This window comes from Taeniopygia guttata, chromosome 2 (genome assembly GCF_048771995.1).
Source record: "Taeniopygia guttata chromosome 2, bTaeGut7.mat, whole genome shotgun sequence".
NCBI classification, from domain to species: domain Eukaryota; kingdom Metazoa; phylum Chordata; class Aves; order Passeriformes; family Estrildidae; genus Taeniopygia; species Taeniopygia guttata.
Genome location: NC_133026.1, coordinates 117,375,876 through 117,401,955, shown reverse-complemented (window position 1 = coordinate 117,401,955; position 26,080 = coordinate 117,375,876). Strand labels below are relative to the sequence as shown.

Genomic DNA, 26,080 nt, shown 5'->3' with positions numbered 1-26,080 from the left:
TTTAGCACACCACTGCTTGACTTCAGATGGGATCCTCTAGATCTGTGTTGGGCTAGCAAAGGCTGAAACACAACCTCTAAGTTTAAAATGGAGATTGCTTCTGGAACAGGAGATTAAATAATAGCTGATAGAAAAATGACTGCATAGTTTTAGTTACAGAAAATATTCACCACAACTGTGCTAGTGACCAGAGAAATGTCAGGTTGCTGAAATGTCCTGCTAACTTTGTGGTCTCATTCTTGGGCTCTTCTCTTTGAGATGCTAAGCCTGTGTTTGAGTGCCAGAGGCTTATTCTTTCCCTTTGCAATTGTGTTTGGACCACACCTGAAGAATTGATTGGGTCCTATTCTGGACTGCCCAGTACATGAAGACATTGACATACTGAAAGGAGTCCAGAAAAGGGCCCTGAAGATAATTAAGGGTCTACAGCAGCTCTCTTGTGAGGAAAGGCTGAGAAAGCTGGAACTTTCAGCCTGGATCAAAGAAGGTTAAGGGGAATCTTAACAATGGCCTGATTTTATCAACACCTTTGGTTATCTAAATACCTGAATGGAGGGTGTAATAAGGATAGAGTCAGGCACTGTTCATTGCCAGGACCAGAGGCAATGGGCACAAACTGAAACATGGGAGGTACCCTCTGAAGATCAGGAAAGACTTTTTTACTGTGAGAGTGACTGAGCACTGGCACAGGTTGCCCAGGATGGTTGTGAAGTTACCATCCCTGAAGATACTCATAAGTCAGCTGGACATTGTCCTGGGCAACTGGCTCCAGGTGGTCCTGGTTGAGCAGCGGGTGGTTGGACCAGATGACGTCCAGAGGTTCCTTCAACCATTCTGTGACTGTGGTTTGGTGAGGCAGTTGTTGCTGGACACATAATGAAGCACACTTTAATTAAGAGCATAGTAAGACTTTAGGAAAACTGATGTTAGAAAGCATGTTTTCTGTAGGATTTTTTCAAATCTAAAAAGGCCTCTACTGAAGTCCTGAATCCAATTATGATAGTGTTTTTTACTGAGGATCCTAAGACAGCTGTAGCCCTTCCTGTGGCATCACATCACCTGGTGTCTGCACCTGGTCAGGAGATGAAGAGGGATCTGCATGGTTCTATGAGGCACAGTCAGGTCATTAGTAAAGATATGAAACTGCATTTGACATAGTCTAAAGTCTAGATAAACAGTATCTACTGCTCTCCTCTCATGCACTGAGTTAGTCATCTCACTATAAAAGTCTTTCAGATTGGTCATGCTGATTTCCTCTCCATAAATCCATGCTGACTATTTCTAATCACCTTCATGTAATTTATATATTTAGGAATGGTTTCCAGGAGGGCTTGTATGAAATACTTTCTAGGGACCAGTGTGCACGACTAGCCTGTAGTTCCCCTGATTCTCCTCCTTGCATTTCTTGAAGATTGGAGGAACATTTGCCTTCTTCCAGTCCACAGGAAACTGTACCAATCACCACAGCCTTTCAAAGATTATAGAGAGTGACCTTGCAATAATGTAAGTCAGCTCTCTCACCACTTATAGATGCCTCCCATCAGGATGTCCAGTTTTTTTTTTTTTAATATTCTCTATCCTCATCCCCCTCCACCAAAGGTGAGTCTTCCTCACTCTAGAATTTCCCACTGGTCTCAGGGTACTATGATTCCATAAAACTCAACTTAATGGTAAAGTCTGAAGGTGAGTACATTGGCCTTTTCTACATCCTGCATTACATGAGGCCCTGTTCTGCCTAGTAGTGAACTCACACTTTCCCTAATCTTCCTTGTGCTGTTGATGCAGCTGTAGAAGCTCTCATTAGCCTCCATGTCCCTCATCATAATCAGCTCCAGGTGGACCATGGCTTTTCTAATTTCATCTGCATGTGCTTGGATAGTGTAGCAAAATCTTGCTGAATCACCTGTCCATCTTCTTTTTGCTTCTTTTCTAATGTGGTTATTTTTTGGTTGTTTTTTTTTTTTTTTTTTTTTTTTTTAATGAGGTGCTCCCTATTAATTAATACAGGTGTTTTGTCACCATTGCTTGAGTTTCTATATATGCGGATAGACCATTTTGACCTTGGAGGAAGGTGGTCTTGAAAATCGGCCACAATGATGGACTCTCTCAAAAGCAATGAAAAGCCCACCAATACTGAGGGTAGAAATGGGGCTTGAAGAATGAGAAGGCTATAGAAGTTCATGTGGACATAAGGATTTCTGTAGCTCTGTTACACTACTGTCATGGATGCCTAGCCCAAGAAAACTATTGGTGCAGGTGAGCTTGGGGCTTTTTCTCGTGGGGAGTTGGAGAAGATCCAGATGATCCCACTCCTCATCTCTTTCACTGCACAGCTTGTGGGACCCCTCTCTTGGTGACCTGTGGTCAGGGAGCAAATTTCCCTGGCCTAGCCTGTCTGAGATCCCCAGAGTCCCCTGCAGCCTGGTTTGGAGAGACATATCCTGCCTTGGGAGTTTGGGCTAAGACCTCGGAGGTGTCAGGGACAGACACTTCTGGTGGTGCTGGCTATGGGGCCCTGCAGGATGTCAGCACCATCACAGAGCCCATGTAGGTTGCTCTCAGCACAGCCTGGTCCCTGCTGCACACTCTGCTCCACCTGTGCTTGGGGCTTCAGGGACAGCCTGTTCCTCAGGCTCTCCCTGGTAAGTGCAAGGCAGAAAGAGTGCTCAACCCTCCCTGATCAGTATTCAGTGGGTAACAAAGCCCAAAGCACCTTTTGATCTGGAATAGCCAGCTGAGATCATTAGAACCTGCCAGATTTCACAAATAGTCACAGCCTCCTGTTGCTACCCTTTCCTGGTGACAGCAGGGATCCTGATGTTCCTCAGATAGTTTAGGTGATCAGCAGCCTACAGATTTTCAAAGACTGGTTTAATATTTAGCCAACTCAGTTTCCACTGTTTTCAGTCCTTTGCTGTCTTTTAAAGCTTTTTACAAGCCACCTCCTGCTTGAAGAATTCTTCCGTTGTGTTGCTAACGCATTCTAAATTGGGCAACAGGCTATGCTGCCATCAGCTGGAATTTGATGAGCAATGGGATAAAAGACCATATGATGTGATACTTAGTGATAGGAGGGGCTGCACATGAGGGCTTAGGCGGACTCTTCCAACCTCAATCCAGCTCCTGCCCCAGTTTTTATTAAAAAAATCCCCAATTCCTTATTTCAGATAGAAAGTCCATTTACAACATAGTAAAATAAAATAAAACAGCCAAACCTTTTGAAATAAGCTAGTCAAATCTTGCTCCCTTGCTCCCTTTACTCTCCCTTTACTCTAAGTTCATGTGAAATGCAGATGGGAGCTGGCCTCATTCTGGCACAGGCCGTTATAGTGAATTATACCCACAGGAGAACTCAATGGGAAGAAGTTGCTGTCTGGAAATCACATGTACTGCCAGTTTGTGAGGTTGTCTTGGGAAGAACATGGAGGAAAAGATCACATCTCACTCTTCTTCCTATGTATCTCTGCCCAGTTGTCACCATGGAAGAGACTGGTATTAAAAGGAATAGTTGGGGAAGACTTGATTTCCCTTGACTTTTTGCTTTCAGTGGGACAGCACTGGGAAAGCCATGAAAGATCTGCTCACACTCTCAGGGGAGCCCAAGGAATGTTAGGCAGAGGGAGATAGGCAGCTGAGGCCTACAAGGGGCCGAATAGTTTAGATAATGCTGCTATGCATCGCTGCTACTATGTAACCCTGACAATGACTTCCATTCTATGGAAATACATGAAGGTTAAATAAGCACCTTAACAGATTAAATAAAAAAATCTCTTGGACAAATATATAAGCAAATCTATGTTCTTCTACCCCCCCCCCCCCCCCCCCCGTTTTATTCATCACGTGTTTAACTTTCATGGAATTTTAAAAGAATCTACTAAATCTACTCTTACATTTCTACTTAACTGCATTTTGTTCCAATTCCCCATAAATTATAGGGGAAAGAGGAAAAGAGGACCTTTTTTTTTTTTTTTTTTTTTTCATTAAATACTGCTGTGAGCTGAAAAAAAAGCAAAACCAAGGAAGACACGAGGCCACACATGTCCAGCTTATTTGGCCAAAAGCAAAGTCCACCCTTGCAGCTTTGTTGATTCATTTCCTCCGAGATTTTCCTGACTAAAATAATATTTGAGTATCAATGACACACACGGGGGTAGCTGACCTTTACTTGGCATGGAGCGCAAAGGGCAGCAGAAAGGACAATTTTAAGCCAACTTCGTGCCCTCCAGTGCTTTGGAGCTCCAACCTATGCCCAGCTGCCACAGTCCTCAGAGAGATTCAAGCTGAGAATAGCTAAAGCCACTGTCAGGCTCTAAAGCATTCTCTCTGCTGGTGACTGTCCTTCTCTGCTGGAGGAAGTGTCCTCAGCCATCCCAGGGACTGGGTTATATTGGTTGTGTCCACCTGCTCCAGTGATGCCATCTCTCTGTCCCTGGGAAGTCCTGCTCCTTGTTGCGGTGGGATCAGAAGACTGTTAGGGACTGTGGCCAGGATTACACCTTCCCACCTTCCAGGTGAACAAAACACCTTGCCATACAGAACCAACTCTAAAGATCCATGCTGGTGACAAAAACCAGCTTCCCTGGGTGAGAGCTCCTTGCTGGGTGACGTGGGACCAGGTTAACTCCATCACAGAATCACAGAATCATAGAATGGTTGCGGTCGGAAATGACCTGAGAGATCATGTAGTTCCAACACCTCTACCTTGGGCAGGGACATCTTTCACTAGCCCAGGCTGCGTGAAGCCCCATCCCTCCTGGCCTTGAATGCTGCCAGGGATGGAGCATCCACAACCTCTCTGGGGAATCTGTGCCAGTACCTCACCACCCCCACAGTGAAGAATTTCTTTCTATATCTAATCTAAACTTACTGTCTTTCAGTTCAAAGCCTTGTCCTATCACTTCATGTCCTTGTCAAAAGTCCCTCCCTAGCTCTCTTGTAGGCCCCCTTTAGGTACTGGAAGGTGCTCTAAGGCCTCCCCAGAGCCTTCTTTTCTCTAGGTTGAACAACTCCAACTCCTTCAGAGGAGAAATGTTCCAGCTCTCTGAGCACCTTTGTACCCCACCTCTGGACTCACTCCAGCAGGTCCTTGTCTTTCTTCTGCTAAGACCTCCAGAGCTAGATGCAGTATCCCAAGTGGGATCTCATAACAGCAAAGTAGATGGAGAGGATTATCTTCTTCACCTTCCCCCCTACTAAGTTCTCCACAGTGGTACCATGAATCTACCCATCCCAAGGAAATAAAGATGAGAACACATTTTTCTGTTTCTTGATCCATTACACATCAAATGCAAGAAATTTCCATTCAGGAGTAATCTTACTTTAAAGAATTGACCTATTCCTCTGCCCCGAGGTCTTGATTCTTGTGCACAGCCACACAGCTCTGAAATGTATTGTTTACCACTCTTCCTTCTCTTTTATGGAATCATAAATAAGAGTTTATTTTATAAGTTCACATCCCAAACTGACAGGATTGGAGATATTTTTAACAGAATTTTAATTTAGCCTTAGGATGCATGGTACCTTCTCTGTGAAATTCAGTATTCTTTCTGTTTGCACTGTCTGTACCTCAGGATTTGAAATAATTTCCCTTCTTTGGCATGAGAATGAACAAATAATTGTCTGAACTGTTTTTGCAATAAATGATGTTAACCAAGATACTTTTCCCTTAATCATGTTAGTAGCTGTGCTGATCTCAAGGGCCTTGCTTGCACAGGTAAGTGTTGCTCATGTGAATAAACATGACCCAATCCTCTGCTGCAAGTGGAAGCAGGGAAGCTCAGCATCTGTTTGGATACAGTTTTCTGCCCTCAGTGAGAGCTGACTTCATGGTGCAGCAGACAGTCAGGCATGGCAGCACAATCCCTTTCTGCTTTTCCAAGAGACAAAACTACTAAATCAACCTCATGTGTGTCCTCGGAAGGACACTCATTCCCTTGTTACCTTGTGGACTCCTGCTTGTAGATGTCAATGATGTTCTCCACCAGCAGGTTCCTCTGCAGCCCGTAGACACCGTGTCGGTCCAGGACCACCTCGTGCCTGCAGGAGGGACAGCGGAAGCGGCCTCCCGATGCCACAGTTGTACCTCCCCTGGTCGGCAGGTAGGGGTTGGAGGCCTGTTCTTGCCAAGCAGCACAAGGAGAGGGAGGTACGGTCATGAAAAACCATGAAAGCCTCTTACAAAAGCACCAAATGGTAGGAAACCATTTGTCACTATGCCAAATGAGAGGGTAATTCCGACATGTCACCCCTGGGAAAGCACCTGGTGACTGCTGGGCGAGAGGCCAGTCCCTCAGCTCACGCTCGGCCATGTCACCACAGCCAACAGGTGGCACTTTCACCTGCTGTGAGCTCAGCCCTGGCGCCCGGATACATCAACTTTGGCCTTAAATCACTCCCCCCAGCCCTGTCTCACCAACTGTTAAAATTGATCTACCAAAACATGTAAAAAAATCTCCTTTCCCATTCATTCCAGCCAGTTGTGCTTGGGAAACAGAGGTCTCTGTGGGAAGAAACCTACCTGGAAGATGTCACTGGCGCACTTCCGACAGAGGTTGTGCTGGCAGGGCAGGATGACCACAGGCTTGGTGAACATCTCCAAACAGATGGGGCAGATCAGCTGTTTCTCCAGGTTATCCATAGTTTGCTGCTCTTTGGAGAAAGACTTGTAGCTCAGGGAGGTGCTCATCCCTAGCTTTTCCTGGGGCTTACGCTCAGGGCCACGGCCTTGTGGAGAGATTTTGAGCTTAATTTCCCGTGAAATAAGTCCGAGGCTGTGCTGCAATCAGGGGCTCTCTGTGTTGCTCGGGCCGGAGGACATTGTTTGAGCGAGGGGCCGAGCAGAGCTGGGGCTGTTTTTAGCAGCGCTGCGTCAGAGCTGCCGTCCTGCCGTGCCCATATATGCGCGTGAGAGCAGGACACGCTGGGACAGGTGACGGCTGCCGGGGGAGGGGGAGGCCGGAGAGGCCCTGGCTCTCCTCACTCACACATGGCAGCCTTCACCTCTTGAGGAGCTGGGAGTGATAAGCAAAGGCCATCCGCTCCCTTTCCTTATCTTTGCAGGTCAATGGAGACCAAAGGGCTTGCCCCAGCCTGTGCAGCCACATCCTGCAGCCTAATAGACATTCTGTTGTCAGCGAGCAGCCGTGGCCATGAGAGGCAGGATGTCATTTTGCCCATGTGTTTTGGGAGGCACCAGGATCCTACCTTTCCAAGGTGTGAAGTACATCTGGTTACTGGAGAAGACAATAGGAGCAATGGCTGCTCTGGGAGCTTGAACACTTCAGGGTGTAAACATCTCACCACCCTGAAAACCAACCAAACAAAATTGCCTGTCTACAACTGTGCTTAAGTTTGTTCTGGTAAGATTTTGGTCTAAGGAGCTATAACATAAAAATCCAATGTGACTTTGAGCCATTTGTGCACATTAACTCCATGGGCAGGTTAAATATGCATGAAAAACACCAGAAGAAATACAGTGTGAAAGGCTTTAATTTGTGCTGCTAGAGAATAGGTACTAATTGTGTATGTCCTCTCTCCAGTATTTAATTCAAATATATTTTCGTTTTGGACACTGCTGTGTTTATATCTGTTTATTAGACCCTGATATCCCTTTCAGCTTGGCACTTGTTCCAGAGTTATTTTTAAAATGACAATTTCCCAGATAATTTGTGACATGTGATGCCTGATCTTAAGGGAAAGCCATCTGTGCTTTTACTTGCCAATAATTCATCACACAACTGTACAAGCAATAAATATCTCATCTTCAAATTTAAGCCAAAGTCCTTGCATTACTGTATAAAATCACTTTGCCACCATACTGTGCATGTAATCAGAATATTTTCTTCTCTTTCAGTCAATAACTAGAATACTTTCTCAGTTCAGTGTATTGTAGAAACTGTTAATGTTTATTCTGCCTTATGACTGTATAGGGCTTGCATCTGAAAAATGCATTAGAGCAACTGAGTGAGTGCCCCATGCATCCAGGGACAGACCCCCAATTTTAAAGCAAGGCTGTCAGTCTGCATGCAACACCAGTCTGGAAACTGTGCACTTCAGGAAAATATAAAAGTGAAGGTTTTAATGGATTTCTGCATGAAAAGGAATACTATCTTCTGCATGCAATTGTAATAAATCATATTAAATTAAATGCATTATTGGCTATTTTATTTTCAGTGCCTCACATTCTTCTTAAGTGTTTGAGTGAACTGTACTCATTTGCAGCCCACCAAGGGAAATTCCCCTGTGTAAAGTTACACACATTTGTCAGCAGTCCCATTGAAACAAATCGATTTTTCTAAATCTTGCATTCATGGGAAATTAGTCATAGCTTAGCTAAACTCACTTGAAATCACACCTTTTCTTCTACTGCCTGGTGTGGACAAGAGCCTGAAGTCCTGTGGTAGAAGCTGCTCCAGCAGCTGAGCTGAGGACAGCTGGGGCTTTTGGAAGGGCTGGCAGGGAGCCTTCCCTGTAAGAAGATATTTCTCTTCTTTCCCTCCCCTCATAGCTGGGTCAGAGGTGACTTTTGCATCTGGAGGAATCTGAACGCCTCATTCTTTCCCTCCTAACTTGGAGTCAGCTGCCCCTTGCACAGCAAAACCTGCTTCAATAAGGGGTTCTGAACTAGATGAGGAAAGCCATCCTCATCTGGCAGGGCAGGAACTTCCACCTTACAGCACAGGCAGAAACAGAGAAATTCTGGAGGGAAAAGCTGAAGGCTAGAAATGTCAGCACACAAAAACACCTGCATATGCTGATGTAGGGAAGGGGGTGTTCCTGGCATGCAGAAAAAGCCATGCTAGCCCTCTGGAGAATGAACTGAGGCACCTCTCAGGGTGTAACTTGTTTCTGGGATGTGATTCTGGTGATTTTATACATACCCATGGTAACCCCTAGAAGCCTTCTGTTAAGTGGCTGAGCAGGACATCTGATCCATCTGCAGAGGACATCTGGTGGCAACAAGGAGGGACAGTGTGCTGCTGGTTTTCCCCTTTCTGTGTGCTGAAGCATGCTGACATGGAACAGGTAACAAACAATGCAAGCAAAAGGAGGAGACAACAAAACAAAGATAAATCCATCTTTTGCAACCTGAGCTGAAATATTTCTTCTGGCAGGAACATGTAGTCTAGACATGTGAAAAATTAGTACAGGCTTTTCTGAGAAGGTATTGTGAACTACAGCAATAAATTTTAAGTAAAGAAATGCAGAGGCTTGACCACACTTGCAAAGGCAGGATGAGAAGTGCCAGGAATGCCACACATTGTATGACCACTCTGCAAAAAGAAGGAAGAGAAGAGCCAAGTCCAAGACACTGAGGAGAAATAGGAAGATCCTGCAGCTGGTCTTCAGGAGGGACTACTTAGAATAAGCTTCAAAGAACTCACACTGAGAAAGTGCCTGGCACCCTCCTGTCTCTCCCTGGCAGCCCTGTCCCCCTCCTCTTCCTCCCCTTCCACTCCTCCATGGGAAGACACACATAGCTGTCCACCTCTGAAGAGTCACCAAGTCAAGCCATCTCTCACGGGACAAAAAATGGGCAAGAGGTCTTGCTTTAAAACTCCTCCTGGACAGAAAATCTGGATGTCTTCCAGCCATCACCAAGAAGAAATCTTTTTTTTTTCACTATTGCTTGTCTGGGAGTGTTACCTGGCTTTGTTTATATAACCAGAATACTAATTCCTAAATATAGTCTTGCTTTTAGAGACATTACTTCTAACTCCACTATTTTGCAGCTGAATAACAGCTTGTGGCCTGTAGACTGATGGCCTGGAACCTGGAAAGCTGGCTGCAAAGCAGTGGGCTTAGGAGAGGGATTTGGAGGAGGAAGGAGAGGTTGAGTGATGTCCAGGTTCAGGTTTCAAAGCCATAATGACATCTCTGGGTTTTGCATTCACAGAATTCCCCTCTGCAACCTCTTATCTTGTACTAGAGTTGTGAAGCTCTTGTGTGTCACTCAGAAAATCAGGCCTGTGGCTCTCTCACATGACTGGAAAACAAAGAGAAAAATATTTTGGCCAGAGGATGCTGTCAAAAACATGCTCCCACATGAGTTGTTTCTCCAATGAGCCTGCAGAGACCAAGTGAACTCTGCAACGAGCAAACTCCTTGTCCAGGCATCCTGTCCTGGACATGGTAGGTGGTGAGAAGCATCCTGGTCCATGAGGTGACAGTGCCTTGGCCTGCTGCCACTCCACCTTCTGCCTGTCCTGGGGGGTGAGCAAGTACCTCACCACCCCACCCAGGAGTGGGCAGACCTCTCTACTGGCAGCTGCCTGAAGCAGTTTGGAGCTGCCCATCATTCTCTGGGCAGGGATCAACATCCACCCCCACCCCACTGCCTCCAGCAGCTCCCCACTCCTGAGGCTGGTGGGACTCACCTGCAGGCTTCCCACAGCAGCCCAGCTGCTGGAAGAGGACAGAGCTAGTGGGTGCCTGAGCAATACAACATCCTAACAAAAATGAGGTTGCCATCTCCAATTCTTCCCACCCTAATGTGAGACTTAGGGCAAAATTATGCATCCTTCCCCTCTTCCCAAACTGCTACCCCTGCTTGTTGTTCTGGCTGAAAAGATTGGCATTTTTAGCAAAGCATGCTTCGGGGAGGCTGGGGGAGGTTCTCCATCAATCTCACCTTTTGTCAGTGCCCATTTACCCTGCCTGAACAGTCCCTCGGGAGCAGGTGGCAAGCACCGGCATTCCCATGTACAGGCCAGCATGCTGCAGAGACTCAGATTTCACTTACATTGGCAGCAACTTAATGAGCCGACAAGCCAGCGATAAGATGAAGCCCTCCTACCTATAAAAGTGCAAACTGAAAATTATATTTTGCATTTCATGATTTTATTGTGATTGATAACACTCCATGATAAATACTGAGACTACCCTTGTGTGTGACTCAATTTATGCAGCCTAAGAGAGCCTTTGCAACAGAGACAAGTGCTTTCAAAAACATTAGGCTTTTGAGACTGACATTTTTTCCACTCAACACACACACACATATATATATATCTTTGTCTTTGTGTACCTCATATGTGATGACAGGCCATATGCGGTCAGTATTTAGAGACCTTCTAAAAACAGTCTGAGGATTGGCTTCGGATCTCCGGGAAAACAAAGACCAGCACAGGAGATAATGACATCTTTAGAAAGTTTCTTTTGCACATATGAAATCACAGCAGAAGAGGAAAACTAAAAGCATTTCCAAGGGTGAGTCACTGGGAGCACGTCAGATGTATGGGACATGAGATTTCAGGAACCAGCTACAAAGACCTGACAGAGGGAGGATGTCTGCCCTTTTCTTTTTAATAGAGAATGGACACTGCCCTGAGCTGACTGTGCTCAAAAGCAGCCTTCTCTGGGTTTATCCACGCTCAAGGACTTTCCACAGTTTGTAGCAAACCAGGAGAAACATGGGATAAAAAGGCATATGAATTAGATAATAACTTCTGTTCCAAATTAATCAGTGGTACCAACATAAATTATAGCAGACAAACCTCAGAGATCTGGATTAAAAGACCCTGAAACAGTGAGAGTCTGCGGACAAACTGCATGAAGGACTAATTCCTGCATGCTGTGGTTCTGCCATCGTTGTGACACCAAGATATGAGGTCACTGCCCCACCTGTCTGCCTGGGAGAAGGGAGATCCTTTGGCTTCCTTCTGCCCCCCAGCAGTGCCAGCAAGCCCGCATGAACCTGTCATCCAGCTTTTGGGGACACAGGGAAACAAAGCCCACCCAAAAGAATGTCCTGGTTTCCTCAGAGTCCTCAAGATCAGGATAAGAAATGGTGCTCAGGCCATACCCTTCAGGCAGGCAAGGTGACCCTGCAAGGTGATTAACATGAGGCATTTATCATGTTCCTTGCAGTTATTAGTATTGTCTAAAGTCTCAAAATCAGTGAGCCTAAAAAGACCAGATGTAGGAAAACAAACATGAGATGAACAGTTCAGCGTCTCCCCAAACCACATGCAACTTTACAAAGAGATTCCCAAACCCTCATCCCCTCCACACATTACTAGAAAAAGATCCATATTTCACAGCCAAGGCTTAAAAGTATATCCAAAGGACTGGAGGAAGTATTGCATGTGGGAAATACTAGCACTGCACTACTGTCTACCTAAAAATAGGTCCTTTCCAGGACTAGGGACAAATTTCACAGATAACAAGAACAGGCTTGCTAACCCCCAAACATACCCGGCAGTGAAAATGAGACATGAAGGAAGAAAGGATATAAGTAAAACAAAAGCAGTTAGAAAAAGGGAAGAGCACACCAGTTAGAAAAGTGGGAAAATCCCACTTCCTTCTGAAGAGTAAGCAAGCAAGTACTTTTCTATTTTAGCACAATCCTCTGCTTTTCAAATGCACCCCTGACCCTTTCCCTCCTACTTTCCTATCACAGCATCCCACGAAAGCCTGTTTGTAAATCATGGCTCAGTCTTCTCTACTAGCAGAAAGGTAGGAATGGTGAAACCTCCCCAGGTACCTGCATTTTGTGGAATAACTGGGATGTTTGATGCTGGAGTGCAGGAGTTGGTGCTGTGGCAGTGGGGAGGAACAGAGGTGGCACAGCAGGGGCAGTGCTAGGGGGGACATCCTAAGCAAACCAGAATTTAAGGAAAAGGGTACTGCATAGTTTTAACAACAGGAATTTTGACTGGGTGAAAGATTTGTGTTCTTCTCTGGACTTAACAGGCCATAGCACTCCAAACCCCACTGCTGCAGCCCCAGGTCTGTCAGTAGGAAAGAAGAGTGATGTTCTGTAGAGAGGGACTTGTGTTTCACAGCACAGATCCAGCTTAGGCTTCCCAGCTGGCATCAGCTCATCACTTCACAGGGATACAGCCCTGTCCCAGTGTCAGGTTTCTCCCTAGCCTTGGTCTGCTTGACATAAGCCACTCTTGATGCTATTTCAGTACACTCTCCATTGCTCAGCTGGCAGAGCAGAGGACTGCAGATATTTTTTTTCCAGGACAATGCTCAGGTCCATAGTTCAAAGGAGAGACTGATTTTAAGTTTGCACTCAGCACAAAATTTATACCACATCAGAGACCTGCTGAGACTCCATCCTAGCTCCCCAGGATGGTCTAGGTTATGTTCTCATCCACCCCCATCTTGAGGGTCATTCTTTCAGGACAGAATAGAGATTCAGTGCTTGAAGATAAAGAGTCAAATAGTTCCATATTACAGCTAAACAAAAATACTGTGTGGGGGAAGAAAAGTTTTCACACAGTAATTTGCTACCAGAACCAGGAAAGTGTGTGGGTTATCAAGTGGTGAGTGTCAGAGGCAAGAAATGTTCTTAGGGTTATTAAAAATTCTTCTGTTTTCCTTTTATTTCCTTTTGCTATATGCCCATGCTTTCAAGGCATATAACAAAACCAGCATGACTCTTCATTCCTGAGTACCAATACCTTTTTTTCCCTCTTGAAAGTCAGACAAGAAGAGAAAGTTTTCCTTTCCATTCCTGGCCATTTTCCAGGCAAGTTCTTTCACCCGCTCCTTCACAAGAGACTTTTGTGAGCATAGGGGAACAGAGCACTGGAAAATGAGATGCAGGCATTTGCAAGGAAAGGAAAACAACAGGAAAAGCCTTCAAGCCAGGCACTTTTAGCTATGATGAGGAATGTCGTCCACTGTGACATTGTGTTCATTGTAACAAGCTGCAGTTTATTGCATTAACGTCCTTTTGAATTATCACTTCAGGAAGCATCTCAAGCACGTCGGCCCATGTCCACACACGTGGTGTTGCATCACCCTCTCCCCACACCAGGCTGGTCCCTAGTCAGCCCTTCTGATTCTGGCAGAGTTTAGGGAATACAAGGAAAGAAAGGGTGCATAGCAAGTTCTTTCACCATAAAATAACTCAGATTTTGTGTCCACTAAAAGGCTTTGACCTTGCCACAGCGGGGGGAGCTTTGCAGCAAGATTTGTGTGTGCTGACTGAGGATGCACATCTCCCACTACACACTTCTACCCTCTGCAGTCAGGATTGGGCAATATGAACCAATAGCTCACAGCAACAGACAGCACCATAATAGTCTGATACAATGATCTGGGTAGAAGACAAAGAGTTGAGGCTGGCTGTCTTCCTCTCCTTCCAAAATTCTCCCCCTGATGAGCCAAAGGAGCTTGTCATCAGCCTGGAGGGTGACCCCCCTCCATGACCCTAGCCATCAGCACTGAGGGACACTGCTCCAGCATTGAATGTAAGAGAAGGTGTGCTGCTGTGAGCTGAACGTGCTCCTCTGTCCCACCACTGTGGTCAAGAAGCTGGGAAAACAGGGCACCACTGTCCCCACATCCCCTGTCACTGCCACCCTTTGGATCAGGAGAAGACAAGTGAGGGAGAGAACAAGCATGTGCAGGGCACAGGGAGGGCTGGGATTTGGTGGCAAAGCAGAGCATGGGATCAGTGCCAGAGCTGCTGTGCATTTCCATTGTCACAGCATTTAGAGCTGCACTGCTAATGGAGACTGCAAACAAGGAGAGGTAGTGCAAAGACAGAGCCTCTGATGGATTCTGCTTATTGCAAGTTTTGCTTCCTCATGTCTCTTGTGTTGCTCTTTTTATAATGCTGTGGGGTCAGCTCCCTTCATTTCTATCCTGTTGTAGATGTGCAGAAAATCTTACTTCAGGTAATCCTTAGGTAAGAGGTGACAAGCTGGAGCAGTACACGGCCTTGTTCTGATGCTTCTGATACTTCCAAAGCCTGTAATGGAAACATGAGATGGGTGATAATAGATTTATGTAAGAGTAGACTGCAAATCACATCTCTTCCAGTTACCCACGTAGTATGGCCTTCGTGCTATTTCCATCCCTAATCAGTGCTATGAAACACTTCACAACAAGCTGACAGCTTTGCAGCAGCATTGTTTTGTGCAGAAATTTGTATTCAAGGCACCTTTTGGGCCTTAGTTCCCCATATCCCACAGTGATGCATTTGCTACTTGCCATCATGCTGCTGGGACTGGGGCTGCTGCAAGATCCTGCTGGGAGCTTCTCTCAGGACTGCATCTCTCATCTTTTGATAGCTCAGCTCCCAGGGTAGAGGGCTGCAGTGTTTTCAGAGGAATCCTTAAGTCACTGGCTCTAATTACAGCTCAAAGGAGAGGGGATTTTGGCCGGGGAGGAAGATTTCTACTAATCACTAAACTTCTTACTGTACTCCTGACAGACACATTGAGGAATCTTAGGAGTCATGACCAGAGCTTTGTCCTATTCCACGCCACTGTCCACAGCTGCCTTTGCCAGCAGAGGATGCCTCTGCCATCCCTGACCTTCATCAGAGGTACTCACCAGGGACCTCATTATTGCAGCCAAAATGGGGCAGACATGGCTATAACTAACCTTTAGCATTCCAGAGAACATGGCAAGGAGCCTGACATGAGCTAGGTGGCCACAGAGCAACAGCTCACTGTCCCCTTCAGCTAGTTATGTCAGCAGGCAATCAGTAACAATGAAATCCCACTTAATCCAGAAGAGATCAAGTAAGAACAGAAATAAAATAATTCATCCATGACAAATCCATTAATATCCATCCAAAATAGATTATATTTATGGAATACTTGAAAAACTATACAGGCTTCTATCCTTGCTGATCTTAATTGGCAAGACCTCTCACCCACCATCAGGTATTCAGGTGATATTCCTGAGAAGGGGCAATGCTTCCTTAGAAATCTTCTCTGCATGTAACGTCTCAGGTTGCATTCAGTGGGGTACTCCTGATATGTCAGGTCTCATAACTAGTCCCTTGGGTTCCTGAAATGTGTCCAGACAGGATGCTTATTCCCAGAACTCAAGTCATGCATCGTTCCCTTTCAGGGAAGTATGTCTCTTTAACAAGCCAGGTGTCATCCAGTCAGGCAGGACTTTCTCTGGTGACTTGTTAACATGTTCCCATGTGAAATGTTCTTTATACCTGACCTCACAAGGTACATGGAGATGGAAATCGAAAAACAGAGCTTTCAAGGAGCCAATGGGGAGGGCATGAAGCTCCATCTTTCTTCATCTAGATGTTCTCATGTTCAACCCTTCCCTCACTTTACAGCTTTTTTAGGGAAGCATGTCCAGCATGTGGAAGGAAGAAAGAGCCTGTTGTCTCTGACCCAAGCCTGGTGTTGTCCCCACTCCTCCTTCCACCCCAAATGCTGTAGGAGCCACGCAGGAGGGCAGAAAAGTGCTGAACCTTTTCTTTCCAGTTTAGGGAGGAAACTGTGCTGCCAGCTGGCTAATGGGTATCTCTGTGTGGCCCCTATGTGAGGCCATTTTGTAAGTCTGGCAGGAGAATGTTTGAGGGAAGTGGAAGGTGCAAAGGGACAAAGACACAAGAGGATAAGGAAGGAGACTGAGTGTGCATGCACAGCAGTAAGTCCCAGGATGTTGTCTGCATTGAACAGATTGTTTAAAAGTGATTTCTCAAGCCCAGCACAATGCCTCCACCTCCTCTGCTACTTCACAGCACCACAGCAACTGGCTTTTCATCCTTCCCACAACAACCTTCATCTCCTTTATCCTCTTCCATGAAGGGGTAAACTGTCTGGCCCTCTCCCTGAAAAGACAAGTCCCATCAACCAGGGAGCAGCCTCTGCTTGAGGAGGCAAGGACTGCTCCCCTTGCTTCTATTCCCAGCACTAGCTTGAAGCAACCCATCCCCTCCAAACCAAGGCTGACTAGGCTCATACTCTCTGCTATATTGGTTTTGCCCACCAGAATAGTGACAGCAGGCAGGGCAAAGAAGAGATGTTTACATTATTACAGAAGGAAAAAAAAAAAAAAAGAAAAAGAAAATACCAAGCTGGTGCCTTTCCCATGACAGCACTCAGGCTTAGACAAGGTATTGTTAGCTGGCCAGGTAATGCTAAAGAAATGAAATCATTCTTATTTTTGCCAAGAAGAAAGGCCATCCTGTCTCTTGAATAGGGAAGAAATAGGAAGAGCTATATACCAAATTAGTGAAATTCCTAGGATTGGAAGAATTTTGGATTTTAGCAGAAAATGTTTTAGAACATGAGAAGTACTTTGTTACACTGCAAGGAAAAGTTTCTTGGTCAACACAGCCTGAGGTGTAAGGTGTGGAGGAAAGTAGGCTGTCTGCTCCTTACTGTGTCAGGAGGGCCTGCAGCAAAATGCCTGGATATGAGGGAATAGCCGTGCTGATTTAATCTTCAAAGCCAGTAAATGAAGCCTAGTTTTCTCTCATTTCCCCACCTACCTCTTTTATAAGTTTATCTGTCTTGGCAACTGAGTATATGTTTTTGTTTTCTTTTTGTCTTAACCTGTCTTGCATTAAGTATGATTTCAGCGTAATTGGATACTAATGACTTGTTTCTTGCCAAAGGATGTGGTAAAACTCCACGTAGAGCTTGGGGCACCTAACCAGCACTCTGCCAGCTTGTTCTCCATGATATCCACAGCATTGTGTGCAAACATCCAAAGCAATGTCCCTTCCTTCAGCTGCAGCCCCCATGCTCTCCCCTGGATAATAGTCAGGCAAGGACAAGTACAGAAGCATTCTAGAATTCTCATTCTAGAAATGAGAAAATCCTTCTCATTTCTAGCTTTTACATGTATTCACTCCCTTATTGGTCCACTAGCCTGATTTCCGAGTCCTGGCTCCAGCCTTCTTTAGGCATTTGGATTGTTTGCTACAACCAAGGCTTTGTCTCAAACCATGAGTCTTGGTTGCAGCCGTCTCCATGGCTCAAGCAGGGCCCACCTCACTGGGTCCTGCTTTCTGAATTGCCAGACACCATAATGCAGCTGTTTTGGAATGTAGTACATGCTGCATTAGGCAAAATGGAGCAGCCTTGTTTGCTCAGAGAAATTCTGTTGGAACTACACGGAAATCCGAGAGACTATCCTTCTCTAACATCATTCTTCATCCCATCACTGCAGGAGGGGCAGCATCCCTGGGATCTCTGAGCTCATACATGGAAGCCCTCTATTCTGCCTGGCCTGGGTATGCAGTGGATCATCTCTCTGGCTGCCAACTGGAGGAATAGGTGTGAGTCCAAGATGCCCAAGTACAAAAAGGCAACACCACCACCCCTGCAAACTCTTGTTTGCAATTACACGCTTCCTGTTGTTCTACACCCACCACCCATTTGGACACACTCGCCCCCTTTCATTCACTTTGTGTTTTTTCTGGTTAATTCAGGGAAAAATAAAACACATTTGCAAGAGAGAAGCTATTTGCAAGTCTTTGCTTATGAAGGATCTGCTCCTCCCAGTTTATCCCCCTGCACTAGCCTCAGGCAGTCAGGAATAATTTGGCCTCATCTTCACTACTCACCTTACTTGCCCCTCACAAAGTAAAGTGAGCAAGGATGAAAATGAAGAGAGATTGGACTGAATAACAGGTCTAAAGCGAGCTGTCTGTGGACACAGACAGTGACTCTACCTCTCACCTACTGAATACATTCCCCACTTCTCACACCTTGCTTCCCCTCCATGCCTTTTTCTTCATTACCTCAGCACAACACTCCTCCTCCGGGCTGCAGTTTGGCAAGCACCTGCAAGAAGCTGAGCTGCCCTGGCCAGCAGGAGAGAACAGCCTGGGCCTCTCACCTACCTTGTGCTGGCCCTGACTGCAAGGTCTGGTCCCCTCATTAGCACCATCTGAGCTGATTCTGACCATTGGAAAATTATCCACCTTGCTGGATTATCAAGGTGACCCAGATGCCTGGAGTGCCCACAGAAAACTATAGCTAGGACAAGGCAAGCTCTATACTTCGGGGCAGTAGAGAAGAGGGAAGGAGAAGTGGGACCTCTTTACTTTGGACTAAAAAGCTGCCAAACAGGCTCATCCTCCTTTCAAACTTCATCCTCAAGTTCCTTATTATTATCCAGAACATAATGAATACCTTCAGTACCCCAGAAGATAATCTATTACTTGAAGGAGCACTCACAATCAAGTCAAGCTAAAAGCCATCACTTATGACAGTAGTCAGGCACAATCACTGCAGCCAGGAAGGTACAGGAGCAATGTGTGTTCAAATAGAGCTGTGGTAATTTAACGCCTGACTCCAGCAGCTCCCAGCATTTTCTGTGGTAGCAGGTTGCATGAATCTCATCCTGCTTCTAAGGAATGGAAAAAAGTGCCATGCATGTTCTTTACCAAGCTGCCTTATGTACAACACTGGTTAACTGTTTTGGTTTGGTTTGCATTGGCCTAACGAAACTAGGGCTGAATATGCAGAGGGTTTTTTTTCCAGTATCCTGGCTCTCTCTGATACAGACCTGTTTCTAAAAGCCTGAATAGACAACTGTCATGCCAGAACTCAAACATCAAACAAAGGCTACCATGGGAAAGAAGCTTGTAGCTCACTGACATCAAGTTATTATCAGTGATGGATCAACACATTTGACTGCCACAAGGTACACAAAGGGCTCAGAAAAGCAGGCAGCAATCATCAGAGGTCCCGAAGCTGAATCCAAAATGTCATAAATCACCGTCTCTTCTTGGAAAAGCAGAATCTTTCTTGAATGTGGCTGATGAGTAAAAACTGGAAAACAAGTTCTGTGACCTCATGGCCTTTGTGGAGCTTATCAAGTGACCAAGACCACAGTCACTGAGACACAGTCACTTTTGTGAAGCACCAGTGTGAAGCTCTGTATGAATTCACAGGCAAAGCCTGTTCAGACTGTTCAAAGAGCATCATCTCTGGCAGCTGCAGGAAAAAATTATGGGGTAGAGACCAAGAGTAGTTCAGAGGTCAGGGCAGGAACCAACATGTGGATGTGAGTCAGGAGTGTTGTAACAGGAGAGGTATTGATGTGACAGTGGTGTGAGGACTGCCTGGAAGATGAGGTACTGATGGTCTCTGACTGCCTCCAGAGATGCTCCTACCCCTCAGAGCAGATCAGCTTTGTGTTAGTCCCAGACCTCCAGGCTCTGTCTGTCTGATGTGGGGTCCTTCTCGGAGGCAGGACCAGGTGTGGAGTGAAGACTCATCTGCTACACAACCATGGATGCAGCAGATTCCTCCTTCTCCCACCAGCTGAGATTCCTCCTCCAGACACCAGGGGAACAGGTGGGCTCTGCTGGCCCAAACAGGGGCAGGGAGACAACAGAGTTTATGAGTGAAGGGGCATGATACACCTGCCAGAATTTGGGAACTAGATTATATGATATTGTTTTTTCCTATTTTCCTTTCAGCATAGATATTGCATCAGGTGACACAATGGGACATTCTCAGCTTGCACTTGCAAAGCTTCTCCTCACAGTGAAGCAATACCAGATATGGAGCTTGGCTACACATACTGGGATTTCCACTGTGTGACCTCTGCATTTTGGTAATGCTGGGCATCAGGTGTCCCCTGAGCCCCTATGGAAGGCTACACCACCACCCTCACAGAGGCCCACAAACAGCTGGGGGCCAGTGGCGCAATGGATAACGCGTCTGACTACGGATCAGAAGATTGTAGGTTCGACTCCTGCCTGGCTCGTTATTTTCAATTTTACGCTCTTTCTCACCTTCCCCACCCTGGTCTTCCCCATGGCTCCCACCCACCCCCCTGAGCATAGCTGGAGGGAAAATTGCAAAGCTTGTGTAATTAAAAACAGAACACAACAACCCTCAGCAACCAAGCAGTTCAAAAGCTGGAGATGTGCTTCTGTGTTCCTTTATGTTGATACCCACACATCCTGCTCAGCATCCTTGGGAATTTTTAATTGGGTCAACTCCACCTTCAAACAGACTTATTTTGGAAAAGATTTTATTACATGGATCTTTCCCAACCCCACTGGGAACTTTCAATATTCATTTCTATTTCCAGCATCTTCCCAGTTTTCCACTATCACACTCCAGCTTGCCTGACCCTGGAGGATGCTCATTTATCCAACTCCTCCTGCTGAAATGGGGCAGGGGAATGTCCCGAGGAGGTAAAAATCATGTCTAAATGCCCAGGATGTGAGCTGAGAGAGCTGCAGATAGCTGAGTGACAGCTGGGTAACCCTGAAATCCCACTTAGGTCAGGTGAAGAGTAGGTACAAAAAGAAGCATGTGTTTGCAATATTCAAAATGGATACACTGACAAAGAGTACTCCAGTGAAGGAATAATAAGGTTTCAGGTACTAACAAAATCAGGAAAGTGCTCTCTTGTTTCCAGTGGTTTCCCACCTTTACGATCAGCAGAACATCTTGTATATGCATGTGCCACATATCTCAAACTGCATCCATCAGGAAGCACCTTGTTTTGCAGGAACACTTTCACCATCTCTCATTTGAAATCCTTCAGGCAGACTGAAACTCTTTACCCTCATACTCCCATGAGATTTATTCTGTTTTACCTTTCTCCAGCAAAAGAGACAACTTTTGTTTGAAATACAAACACACTTTTTCTTACAAGACAGGACCTGAAAATTTCCTTTCTGTTGCAGCAGGTGTCCCCTATGCACCAATCAGGCTATTTAAAGTCCCCTCATCCCTTGTTTGCCTGAAGTGTCCTACTCCTGTAACCAACCCAGTACATCAGAGTGAAATGTTGAATGATTGGGGTTTTCATGATCTTTGGCTTCTTTCATTATTAACTGATACAAATGATTGAATAGACTGTACACACACTCCAGGCCCTTGCTGGAGACCAGATACAAAAATAATTATGCACTTGCAGGTGACTGTCAGTATTAATTTGCCTAAATGAAGTATTTTACAAGTTACACTATTGAGCAAGCACTGAATAGTTTGCTACTGTAGTGAAAAACATTTAGTACCTTTAGATCCATAAGCATGTCCTACAAGAAAGGGAAGCTGAGCCAAACAGTCAAAAGCCAAACAGAATGTAGCAAGCTGTAGCTGAAGAGGCAGAATAGTTGCTTAGCATAAAGTACGTCCTGAGATCAGGACATTTTGTGAGGGTTTTTGGGTTTGTTGGTTTTTTTTTTTTTCATTCCTGGCTTTCATTATCCCTCAGGTGTATTACACTCTTACACAGAAATGCATGTCAATTCTTTCTGAGTGTGTGGGAGAGAAAAAATGTCTTGGAGATAGAGGGAGAAAGGAGATTATCCCTTCTCTTGAACAAAGTCTGTGTGTGCTTTTATTTTGTGAGCTATCCTTTAGGAGAAGTGAAAAGAGTTGCCACTGAATCAGTGAAAGAACAAGTGAGGAACAAAGTGTGAAGGAACAAAGGAGTTTAGAGATGTTTATATATGAAGGGGTGAATCTTGGGAATAAAATAAATCTTTAGCCCTAAACAGAGTCTGTACCACACCAGGGAATGGCAAAGGGATGTGCTTTTGGACCGTGGATTCAGATTTGACTGCTAGTGAGTATGAAGTTGTGTGGATGACAGACAGATAAGGAAATGGATGTCTTTCTTCAATTTGTGCTTACTGAGATGCCTGTGTTCTCTAAAAGGCAGGTTTTCACACCTGGGTTCCTCATGGGACAGTTCCTGAGAGGGTTGCACTGCACCGTGCTGGAGGAGAAGGGAGGAAAGGTTGCTGGTGGTGTCTCTGTGTGTCCATACGTATGCACAAAAACACACTAATTAATAAAGAGGTATCTGGGACCAGGGATGTGATGCACAAAGAGAATCAGTGTGCAGGTCTGACTCCTGCTGAGCTTCATAAATCTGTTTCCCTGCTGATAATCTTGCTTGTACTGTATTCCCACAGAGAGCAGGACTTCCTTGTTCTCATATCTGAAATCTACGCAAGAGAAACACTCCCACTCAGAGAGAAGACTCACACGGGGTTCTGTTGAAGGAGAAAACTTCACTTCCATTCTCCCCCTGCTATGCAGACAAATTTGGACACTTTCAGACACGTTGACACTCTCCAAGCCAGGAGCTGCTGCCAAACATGTTTTTCCGCACCCCACGTAACACCTGTAATGGAAAAGAAGACTTTAAGGAAAAAGTAACAATAGAACACAGGAGAGAAAAAAGCAGAGTATGAGTGCTGGCTGTCTTATTAACTATGTCCTAAGCAAGCCCACATCGGCCTGTATTAAACCCCTTCTGTGTAAGGACCTCTATGACCCCTCTCCCTCTGCCCCACATTCTGCTAGAACATCCCATGTCACCCTTTTTGGCACATCCAAAGGACCAAACATCACATCTGTCACCTTAAGTCAAGAGACAGTGGAGGATTTTATCCACTCCTATCAGCCAGGGAACCACAGCCCTCCTTTGTAAGGATTATCTGGCATCACAGAAAGCCCAATTAGTACAGAATGTTTAGCATCACACAGAGCAACATGCAAAAAGAAGAGAGACTGTCCAGAGTGGAACACAAAGGATCACCACGGGAAAGAAGATCTAACAAAACTAGCTAAGACTGAACTAAATTATCTTATTAATTATTTTTGGCTTCACATAGGAGAATGCCAAATATATATTATTAAACTGAGAGGGGATTTCATTAAGTCATATATGTATCTCAGAAGTGGGTGCCACGAGGATGGGGCCAGATTCTTTTCAGCAGTGCGCAGTGTCAGGACAAGGAGCAATGTCCATAAATGAAAGAACCAGAAAATCCAGCTCAACACAAGGAAGAGCTGGAATTGAGGGTGGCAGAGCACTGGAACAAGCTGCTGAGGGAGGTAATGGAATCTCCCTCTCTGGAGACATTCAGAACCCACCTGGATGCATTCCTGTGTAAACTGCTCTAGGTGCTTCTACTTCAGCAGGGGGGGGTCTCCAGAGGTCCTGTCCAATCTTAACAATTCTGTGATTACAATAATATGTCATTTATTAAATATAATTAAATAATAATAGTTAACCATTAATTAATTGATAATTAGTATTTAATAAAATCAATTATCACTTGTAATATATAATACTAATTAATTAATAATAGTTTTATTAAACATAATAATAACTAATATTGTTATGGGAAACAACAAAACACTTCCAAAAGTATCCCTGCAAGACGTATTTCAGTATTTACTGCAGGACTGCCACCTCTATGCGGTATTTTCTTTTTTTTGTTTCCCCTCAGGAGAAAAAAAAAGGTGAATTGCTTGTGTATCGCACATGTTTGTAAACGGCTCTAGGAGCGTCTTCTTGGGCGGGAGGGAAGCCGCGCTCCGGTCTCAGAAAAAAACATTTAGCGTCTCCTTCGAGCCGGAATCGAACCAGCGACCTAAGGATTCCCGCGGGGCGCGGCCTCTACAGTCCTCCGCTCTACCAGCTGAGCTATCGAAGGGACCTGGCGGCCGCCCCCCAGCGGCGGCAGAAGGCACCGCCCAGCCCCGCCCCGCCGCGCACACTCCCGGCCGGGGGCGGGAAGAGGTTCCGGGGGCCGGGCAGCGGCCGGCGCTGGGCTGAGGGCTCGGCGAATGGCGGAATGGAATGGCCAAACTCCGACTTCCAATGCGGAGAGTGCAGCTTTGACTCCTGCCGGGGCTGTGTGTTCTTCTGCATACAAATATGTGTCGAGCAGCACCCGTGAGCTAGCGCAGTTATTTATCATACCCCCGTGAACCACTTCTTTTGGGACACTGGAATCCACACATTGCTGCGTCCAGTTCCACCGGCCTCAGCACAGGAAAGACGTGGAGCTGATGGAGCAAGTCCAGAGGAAGGACACAAAGTGATCAGAGGGTAGGAACAACTCCTGTGAAGTCGGGTGAAGAGAATTCTGGTTGTTCAGCCTGGAGACGGCTCCCGGGAGACCTCAGAGCACTTTCCAGTACCTAAAGGAGCTCCAACAGAGCTGAAGAGGGACTTTCTCTATGGGCATGTAGGTACAGGACAAGGGGTAATGGCTTTGAACTGAAAAAGGGTAGGCTCAGACTGGATATAAGAAGACATTTTTTACAGTGGGTTTCATGAAAACACTGGAAGAGGTTGCCCAGAAAGGTGGTGAGTGTCCCCTCCCTGAAAACATCCATGGTCTGGGCCTCTGAGCAACCTGATTGAGTTGAAGATATCCAGTGTGCCTGCTCATTGCAGGAATGTTGGAAGTAGGTGGCCTTTAAAGGTCCCTTTCAACCCAAACCATTCTATGATTTAATAACTGGCTATTCTGAAGCTATGGTGTGCTCTCAAATCTGAACATTGGAAATGCCTTCCTTGCAAGCTCTTCTTTATACACTGCACAGCCTTTATGTAAATGAAAAATGTTTGGGTATTGTTGCAAAATCACACACTTTTCATGCAACTACACAACACAGATGTTCTTGCTTTTCTGAAGGCTAAGGGCTAATTAGAATGTAAACAACACTCCTAACCACAGCAGGGTTGTTTGCTGCCTTCAGAGACCTCCTGGTTGTTTTCTTTGTTGTCACCTGTGAGAGTAACCACAGAATGTCAGGACAATGTGGAGTATACTGCTCCTCTCCCAGGGCCAGAAGGTTTCTCTCCAATGCAATGTAATAGTGTGTTAATCAGGCTAATTTGGGGGAAAAAATTGAAAAATTTAAGCTTGTAGTGGTGTTTTGCTTTGGAAAACACAGCTCTACCAGGCAGACACATGGGGTTAAATCACAGGATTTTAAGGAAGGGACCTTACAGATCCTCAGGTCCTAACCCACCTGTCGGGTCAGGGACACCTCCCACCAAGACGTGCTTGCCTTGTTCAGGCTTTATCAGGCCTTGCTCAAGGCCTAATCCTGCCTCGTCCTGAACACTGCCAGAGCCGGGAGCCCCACAGCCTCCCTGGGAAACCTGCTGCCGTGTCACCTGCAAGGAATTTCTTCCTCATCTCTAATCTAAACTTCCCCTCTCGTTTTGTACCTGTTACCCCTTGTCCTGTCACTCCAGTTCCCGACGAGGTCAGGATGATGAGATCAGATGAGAAAATTAAGAGAAAACAGCCATGTAAGAAGACAGGATGGTGAGATCAGATGGAAAACCGGGACCCCTTCAACGCGCGATCACGGCCGAGAACAGAAAAAACACATGCGAGCCAGGCAGGAGTCGAACCTACAATCTTCTGATCCGTAGTCAGACGCGTTATCCATTGCGCCACTGGCCCGGCACACAGAACGCTCTTTCCCGCTCTTGTCTATAGGCGACAGGGAGGGCCCCGCGCGCTCCCCACACCTCGCGTCCCCTCAGGGCCCGGGTCCCGCCCCGCCCTTCCGGCAGGGGGCGCTCCCGGCGCTCCCGCCCTGCCCCGCGACCGCCGTTA

At 45.9% G+C, this 26,080-nt stretch overlaps 1 protein-coding gene, 1 long non-coding RNA gene and 3 other non-coding genes across 7 annotated transcripts in view; 1 reads left to right on the top strand and 4 right to left on the bottom strand.

The window, feature by feature from the left end:
- TRIM55 (tripartite motif containing 55) overlaps positions 1 to 6,857 on the bottom strand; it is a 36,097-nt gene extending 29,240 nt beyond the window's left edge. For 2 of the 3 annotated variants that reach the window (XM_072924703.1, XM_072924704.1), the window contains exons 1-2: positions 6,518 to 6,857; positions 5,941 to 6,113 (exon numbers count right to left, since the gene is read on the bottom strand). In XM_072924703.1, the coding sequence (XP_072780804.1) occupies positions 5,941 to 6,113; positions 6,518 to 6,685 (341 nt within the window). In that variant the 5' untranslated portion in view covers positions 6,686 to 6,857. The remainder of the gene's footprint in view (positions 1 to 5,940; positions 6,114 to 6,517) is intronic. The other variant, XM_030266276.4, reaches the window with a different exon arrangement.
- Positions 6,858 to 10,883: 4,026 nt separating this feature from the next.
- On the bottom strand, positions 10,884 to 26,006 carry LOC115493909 (uncharacterized). Its single transcript, XR_003958892.4, has 4 exons — positions 25,877 to 26,006; positions 23,586 to 23,671; positions 22,692 to 22,830; positions 10,884 to 14,707 (listed from the first exon to the last, which is right to left on the bottom strand). It is a non-coding gene; the product is annotated as an uncharacterized lncRNA (long non-coding RNA).
- On the top strand, positions 20,373 to 20,445 carry TRNAR-ACG (transfer RNA arginine (anticodon ACG)). The gene has a single exon. It is a non-coding gene; the product is annotated as a tRNA-Arg (tRNA).
- Positions 24,061 to 24,151, bottom strand: TRNAY-GUA (transfer RNA tyrosine (anticodon GUA)). The gene is given in 2 exon segments: positions 24,061 to 24,096; positions 24,115 to 24,151. It is a non-coding gene; the product is annotated as a tRNA-Tyr (tRNA).
- Positions 25,852 to 25,924, bottom strand: TRNAR-ACG (transfer RNA arginine (anticodon ACG)). Its single transcript has one exon. It is a non-coding gene; the product is annotated as a tRNA-Arg (tRNA).
- Positions 26,007 to 26,080: the final 74 nt, after the last annotated feature.